This window comes from Miniopterus natalensis, chromosome 20, assembly GCF_054644295.1.
Source record: "Miniopterus natalensis isolate mMinNat1 chromosome 20, mMinNat1.hap1, whole genome shotgun sequence".
NCBI classification, from domain to species: Eukaryota; Metazoa; Chordata; class Mammalia; order Chiroptera; family Miniopteridae; genus Miniopterus; species Miniopterus natalensis.
Window position 1 is genome coordinate 15,865,202 of NC_142100.1, and position 7,445 is coordinate 15,872,646.

Genomic DNA, 7,445 nt, shown 5'->3' on the forward strand with positions numbered 1-7,445 from the left:
CTCTTTTCTACTCCCTACAGAGCCCTCATCCTGGCCCTAGCCAAACACCAGAGCCTCTCTGAGAAGTACTTTTGCCAGAGGGGATGTCAGGTCCAGGGCCAGCCCCTGTTCCTGGTCCCCATTTACCCTCCCTCCATCCCTCTGCCCCATGTCTACCATCTACAATGGATGAGGGTCTCCAGACTGGAGCCCAGTGCTAGGGCAGAGCAGGGCGTACTCCCCACGCTTTGATTCCTGCTCATCACTGATGGGGTGGGGCTCCTTAAGATCCTTTCGGGTTATTCCTCTAAGGTCTGGCCTGGATACCACTTTGGACCTAGTTTTTTCTAAAACTTTATTTATTGATTTGGGAGAGAGAAACATTGATTTATTCCACTTATTTATGCATTAATTGGTTGGTTCTTGTATGTGCCCACAACCTTGGTGTATCAGGGTGATGCTCTAACCAACTGAGCTACCTGGCTAGGGCCTCAATAAGGCTCTGAGTGTTCATTCTGGGTTGTGTACTGGCGCCAGAGATAGGAGACCATGAGTGCCCTCACATGTACAGCCCAGGTTTCCACTAGAAGAGGGGAGAAGGCTGGGTCTTTGATCAAGGGCCACCTGTCATTTACTTAGCATGTTCCATGCTGGGTTGTTTGTGTCACCAGCTGATGAGGTAGGCTCTATTATTATTTCCATTTGGCAGATGAGGCAACAGAGGAGCTGAGTAAGAAAGATGAAGCTGGTCTAAATTTGCATCCAGATCCACTCAGCTTCCTGACCAGGGTGCCAGATGACCTGACTGCCATTGAGGGCCCAGGCAGGCTTTATGGTCACAACCCGATGACTGGTGAGGTTATGGACAGGGTGTCCCTAGGAGAGGCCCCCCTTCTGCTGAGGAAGCAGCTTTTCCAGTCAAACAATAGCTGCTGTTCCTGGCAGGCCACCAAGCTGGGTTGGGCTATGGAGGGGAGGGTGCAGGAGAGGGAAGAGTAGAGCCTCCCTAGGAGCTTTCAGGCATCTCAGGGCTTTAGTCTAGAACATCTTGTTCTGATACAGCTGGGTATACTGAGGCCTGTGGAGGTCAAGGGTCAGGGCAGGCCATCACTTCCTGCCTCCCAGCCATCACATCAAGCCTGTGGCTTTCCCACCCCATCTGCACCATTGATGAGGGTCTCAGCTTTTAAGGACAGTCACCTCCCCTTGACCCTCTAGGGGACAGGCCAGGATGTGGCAGCTGCACAGTGTTCCACAGGAATCCACTGAGCCAGAGAGTCCAGGGAGGGAAGGCACTGCCCCACTTCCATCCGCTTACGGTGGAGGCTCCCAAGCAGGCAGGAGGCCTGTGTAGGCCTGCTGGGTCCCAGTCAGGCCTGAGGCCTGCTTTAACCTGCTTGGCTCAGAGCCTCAGATCTGAGGCCTGAAGATGATTGAGCCAGACAAGGGCCCCCCCAGAGCATGCTCCGTCCTGCTACTGGGCCAACCGAGGTGTGCTGATGCCTGCTCAGCCTTGGAGTCTTCTTAGACCTGAGGAGGCCTGAGCAGAACCCAATCCTAACTTCAAAATGAGCCCAAGTTGGTCCTCAAAAGCCTCAGATCTGGGGCATCTGCCAGTGCTAGGGGCCTCCTTGGGCATGAAGCAAGTTTAGATATGCTCAGACTGGATGGGTTTTTCTAATGGCTGCTGGCTTTGGAGGCCTCAGCAAGGCTCAAGCCTCAGGTCTGTGATCTGAGTACCCAGTGAGCCCCAGAAGTCAGCCTTGGGCATGGCTGGCCTTAGTCTTGAGGGGGCCTCCTTAGCCCTGGCTGCCTTCAGCACCCTACCCAACAGTATGACAAAGATGGATGGGGCCCTTACTATCTCTGTGACCCTGGTGGAGAGACTTATCCCATGAGAGGAAGGAGGAAGAAAGGTGCCAGGACACTGTTGAGAGAATCATAGGGTTCCTAGGGCTGCAGAGTGGACCGCAACCCCTCCATGCTCCAGGGTTTTGGAGGCAGCGCTCTGGTCCCAGACAAGCCCTGATTCGCCTCGCGGGCCTTCCAAGCCTCAGTGACCTCAACCATAAGGTCCATATGGGGGCCTGAAGGGCAGAAACGACCCCACGTCTCCCACAAGCTTGCCACCCCACGATCCACGGGCTACTTGTGGAAGGGTGGAGCTCCGAGAAGAGGCGTGGCACGGGCGGGGTCTGAAGGACTCTACGGGGTGGGGTCAGCGGGTGATCCCTAAGCCATTGCTAAGGGGCGGAGCCAGTCCGGGCGGTGCTCAGCGGACTGGAGGAGCGGGCTGAAGCTCAGCGTTGGAGGAGGCGTGGCTGCCCCTGATAGGCCGCGCGTCTTGCAGGGCGTGGCCGTCAGGGAGCCGGACGCGGCCAGCGCTGGGCGGGTCCGAGGCGTAGCCGCGGCGTTGACTGGGATGTGCGGCGGCTCCTTTAAGCCCTGGCACCGCCCCCCCCGCCCCGCCCCGCCCCCGGCGCGGCCTGGGTCTGGCTGGCGGCCGGGTCCGGTCCGCACGGACCGCGATGGAGCTGCACATCCTAGAGCACCGGGTGCGGGTGCTGAGCCTCGCCCGCTCCGGTCTCTGGCTCTACACCCACCCACTCATCAAGCTGCTATTCCTGCCCCGCCGAAGCCGGTGCGCGCCCGGGTTCGGGGCCACAGATTAGGGTGGGCTCCACTATCGCTCCGGGACGAGGTCGGAAGATTAGAGTCGCCGCGGGGCGAGCGGGGGGCGAACGGGAGCGGGCGGGGAGGGCCCTTCCACCCCACCCCTCCGGCCGCCATCCGGCCTGGCCTTACCCTCGCCGGGACCGCCGCCTATCCCGGGCCAGTTAAGGCGCAAACAGCCTAAGGTGGGCAATGCTGAACTCCAAGTGGTATCAAATGGGGGTATTCCTTCCTGGCGACTGCGGGGAGCTTCTTCCAGACGCCTCCCATCGGGTCCGAGGGGCCGGTCTAGGCGACTCCGGGTCCGACGCCCCGGGTCAGCCTCTCCGACCTCCCGGAATGGAGAGGCGGGGGGCTCCTGCGGAGGCGGGAGGCGCGAGGCGGGAAACTGCTCGCGATTCCGGGGGTGGGGCCCACGCCCCTCTGGGAGAAAATTGAGGCTTGAGGGGGCAGGGAGGGGGTCTTTACGGGCGGATGGAGCGAAGTCTACCCTCCTCCTCCCAGCCCAGGCTGAAGATGTCCCCTACCCCCAACCAGGTGCAAGTTCTTCAGCCTGACGGAGACTCCCGAGGATTACACGCTCATGGTGGACGAGGAGGGCTTCAAAGGTGCGGCCGGGCTGGGGAGGGACGGCGCGGATCTCACTAGGTGCTGGGTCCAGTGACCCAGGAGCAGAGGCCGTGAAGGCAGATGGATCTGGGTTCAACTTGGACGCCACCACTCACTGGCTGTGTGCCCTTGAGCAAGTCATTTCCCCCCTCTGAGCTTTGTTTCCTCTTATATAAAATGGGTATAGTTATGATTCTGACTAATAGGGTCCCAGGAGGGCTTTATAAACAGGCTGCGTGTGAAGGGCACTTAGCAGCCTCAGACTGGCAGCAGGGCCTCAGTTAGGCTTGCTGGCAAGAATCAAGGGTTCCTGTGGCTTTTATATCCCTCTGGCCATTATTTCCCCCTGGACTTCTCTCCCTGGTGCTGTTCAACCCCTCCCTGGCTGTCTGGGAACTCCAGGAGTCTGAGGGTTGGGGAAGGAATGCAGGAGCAGGCAGCCAGCCTAGGCCAGCGTCCTGGGGGCCGGTGGGGGCAGGGTGGGGGGCAGGAACCTCTTAGCTATGCTTGGGCAATTAGTAGCCGTTCTGGCCTCAGCCCCTGGTCTGGACTGGATGCCAGCCTGGCCCTTCCCTGGCCTCTGGAGCTGACATCTGGCTCCTACTCCTGCCAGCCTGACCTATCCTCCCAGGCCTGGAGTCTCAGTCCAGCCAAATGGAGACCCATCTCCCACTGCGCTGCTTCAGGCCTTATTTTCCCTGTTTGTACTGCAGGAAAGTTTGGGTCTGTTAAGGAGGAAAGGCATCCCCCAGCCAACCTGGTCTAATGACGCCCCCTCGTGGCGCCAGGCGGTATAACACCTCTGTTAACCCGCAGAACACTCACGAGGTACACACTGTCATCCCATTTTACAGATGAGGAAACTGAGACTCAGAGAAGTTAAATCATTTGCACTAGGTCAACAGCAAGTAAATGGTGAAGCTGGGATTTGAATCCAGGTCTGGCTAAATCTGGAGCTCCAATCTTAACTGGAAAGTTTCGGTCCCTGGCAGGCTAGCACCTGAAGCACATCTCAGTCCTTGCATACATGCAGGTGTCAGTAGCAGAACTTGGGAGAGAGAGATAGCCCCAGTCTCTAGACCTTGTCTTACCTTGGTAGAGCCCTTCAAGGCACAGACAGGGAAAATGAGGGGCAGGGGTCAGCCCTGCAGTCCCTGACTGGTCGTGCGCCCTCTGCCTCCAGAGCTGCCCCCATCTGAGTTCCTGCAAGTGGCTGAGGCCACATGGCTGGTGATGAACGTGTCATCCCACAGCGGTGCAGCAGTGCAAGCTGCTGGGGTCACTAAGATTGCCCGCTCAGTTATTGCGCCACTGGCAGAGCACCATGTGTCTGTGCTGATGCTGTCCACTTACCAGACGGACTTCATCCTGGTGAGTTTCACACAGGTGCTGATGTAGGGAAGGGTGGGTATGGCTGCCTGGGGACCCATGTGATACGCCATCTTCCTGTGGCCCAGGTGCGGGAACAGGACCTGTCCGTGGTGATTCACACACTGGCCCAGGAGTTCGACATTTACCGAGAGGTGGGCGGGGAGCCCGTGCCTGTTGCCAGGGATGATTCCAGCAATGGCTTTCCCCGTGCTCAGCATGGTGAGGGTGCCCATTGACACCCAGACCTGGGCGGGGGGCTCCTCTTCCCACTGAGGCCCTGCGCTTGTGCAGGTGTGTCTGTGAGTGCGGGGAGACTAGTTGACACTGACCACCTCACCAGATAGGGAGATGAGAGTGGGGAAACCAAAGCTGATGCCTGTAGAACGGGATGCTCCACCCAGCCCAGGCCCCTCCCTAGTCGGCCACCAGGGGGCGCCCCAGCCCATGGTCCTTTTTTCCACAATCTCCACCTCCTGGTTCCCTCCTAACAGGGCCCAACCCCACGGTGCATCCCATCCAGAGCCCGCAGAACCGCTTCTGTGTCCTCACACTGGACCCTGAGACATTGCCAGCCATCGCCACCACCCTCATCGATGTCCTCTTTTACTCTCACAGGTGGGCCTTGTCTGCATTTAGCCTTTGCCACGTCACCATTCCCTATGCTCTCTCCTCCCACCTTCCTCCCATCCCTTGGTTCTGTAACTCTGTGCCCTGTTCTGTGTCTTGGGTTCCTGGCAGCCTGCGATGCCCATGAGCCCTTCACTGATGTTGGGGGAAGGCCCCAGTGCTATAGTTGGAGCCCTCTTCTGTAGTGTGGGCAGAGCCAAGCTGGGGCCATGCCCTGTTCAGGCCCTCTGGCCCTGGGGTCCTTTGGAACAGGGAGGGTTCATAGCCCTCCCCAGCCCCCACCCAGCACCATCAGAGGATCAGGGTCCTAGGACAGGGAAGGAAAGTGGCCCAGAGACAGGAGGGCCTGCCTAGGGATCTCGAGGCTGACTGGGAGGAGATGGAGTGGGCTGGGTACCCAGCAGAGTACCTGAGCCTCCTGTCCCTCACCAGTGTCCCCAAAGAGGCAGCCCCTGGCGATCCTGGACCCAGCTCCATCACGTTCTTTGCCTTCTCCCTCATTGAGGGCTACATCTCCATCGTCATGGATGCAGAGACGCAGAAAAAGTATGTGACCCTTGACCGAGGGTGAGCCACAGACCCTAAGCCGGCCCAGGGAGGAAAGAGGTGGAGCATCAGACTCTGAAGTCACCAGGCCTACCTGTCTTCCCAGGTTCCCCAGTGACCTCCTGCTGACCAGCTCCTCAGGAGAGCTGTGGAGGATGGTGCGCATTGGAGGACAGCCCCTGGGTTTTGGTGAGGACTGTTTCCTTGTGTTGGGGGCTTGGGAAGGGCTTGTGGGGTGACCAGGGTGATCCATATGAACCCGTCCTCAACCCTCAGATGAATGTGGGATCGTGGCCCAGATCGCGGGTCCCCTGGCTGCAGCTGACATCTCTGCCTATTACATCAGCACCTTCAACTTTGACCACGCCCTGGTGAGCACCACGGGTTGGGGTAGGGGCTCCCGAAGGGATACTGAGGCCCAGAAAAATGGAGGGACAAGAGGTAGTCCCAGTGAGCCAGGAAGTTGGGACAGCCCTGACCCCTTCCTCCCCCAACCTGCCCACAGGTGCCCGAGGACGGCATCGGCAGCGTTATTGAAGTCCTCCAGCGACGGCAGGAGGGCTTGGGCTCCTGAGGCCAGAGGGGAGCAGCAGCCTCTGTGCCCTTCCCTCACCCCAGGCTTCCAGAGACTTCTCTAAGCTATTTCCTCAAGCTCTGGGATGAGCCCACTTCCCTCTCCTTTCTCCCTCATTCATGCAGGGGGACCCCTCCTTCTGCTCTCTGTATGTAAGCTGCGTGCAGGCACCGGCTCTCACGTGGACACGTGTGTCTGCCCACACGGGAACACGGTGCTCTGGGCTTCCACAGGGACGCCCTCAATCCGTCACTCCCCGCCCAGCCTCGGCTTTGCACATTCCCTGCCTGAGGCTCGAGCCATCCCCCCTCTCAGCACCCAGGCCAGCTGCTCCCTGGACAGGGCCCTAATCTCCGTTCTGCCTCTGGTTGGGCTGCCTTCCCTGATCAGGGGAGCTCTGACAGTGCCTCCCCCTCACGGGGCCTCCGAGAAAAGTATTTTTACATCTCTCCTCTTTTTTTTTAATCAATTTGTTAATAAAGGGCTTATAGTGACCAGGCTGGGCTGTGGTCTTTGGGTGTTGTCTGAGCCTCAGCCACAGCCGCTGTGCTGCTCTTCGGGCCCACTGCCTGAGGCCCTGGTCTCCTCGTGTAGCTGGCGTGGGGCTGGGCTCGCCTTGCCTCACTCAGTTCTCACCTCAAGAGTGGTAGGTGCACCATCGCCATTGGAGCTGAGGAATTGGAGCTTTGAGAGGTGAAATAATTTAGCCATTTACGTGATTCCTATCCAGGGCTGCCTGGCTCTGAAGTCTGGGTTCTTCTTTATTCCTTGCTGCTCCCAGGGTAGCCCAGAAGGTTCTGAACATGGGTAGAAACTCCCAGACCCTCGTGCCTGCGTGTTCCCTGCTTGCCCTGCCACCATGGGTATGGCTGACCTGTTGGGAAACCTCAAGGAGGGCCCAGGAGCACCTTTTTTCCAGGCCACTGCCTGCTTTCTTTTGGACCATGCCTGAGTCTGGCTGTCCCTCATAGGAGTCCCTGCTGGCCAAGAGATCAGTCAGTTCCTGCCACCAGGGCTCTCCTGGCGTAGTGGTGGGAGGGGGTCAGCCAGCGTGGGAATTTGGGAG

General features: G+C 59.0%; 1 protein-coding gene across 1 annotated transcript; it reads left to right on the forward strand.

The window, feature by feature from the left end:
- The first annotated feature begins 2,470 nt into the window (after positions 1 to 2,470).
- Positions 2,471 to 6,873, forward strand: CASTOR1 (cytosolic arginine sensor for mTORC1 subunit 1). The gene is made up of 9 exons (XM_016198659.2): positions 2,471 to 2,620; positions 3,190 to 3,260; positions 4,445 to 4,632; positions 4,719 to 4,851; positions 5,124 to 5,247; positions 5,692 to 5,805; positions 5,912 to 5,994; positions 6,082 to 6,176; positions 6,311 to 6,873. The coding sequence occupies exons 1-9, from the start codon at positions 2,508 to 2,510 to the stop codon at positions 6,377 to 6,379; spliced, it is 990 nt and encodes a 329-aa protein (XP_016054145.1). The 5' UTR covers positions 2,471 to 2,507; the 3' UTR covers positions 6,380 to 6,873.
- The last annotated feature ends 572 nt before the right edge of the window (positions 6,874 to 7,445 follow it).

What these genes read in the sequence shown, in the direction of transcription:
- CASTOR1 (XM_016198659.2), top strand. Translation starts at nt 2,508, where the DNA reads ATGGAGCTGCACATCCTAGAGCACCGGGTGCGGGTGCTGAGCCTCGCC. An exon ending in ACCAGACGGACTTCATCCTG is followed by an intron (nt 4,633 to 4,718) that starts GTGAGTTTCACA and finishes CCTGTGGCCCAG; the next exon opens with GTGCGGGAACAGGACCTGTC. An exon ending in TCAACTTTGACCACGCCCTG is followed by an intron (nt 6,177 to 6,310) that starts GTGAGCACCACG and finishes ACCTGCCCACAG; the next exon opens with GTGCCCGAGGACGGCATCGG.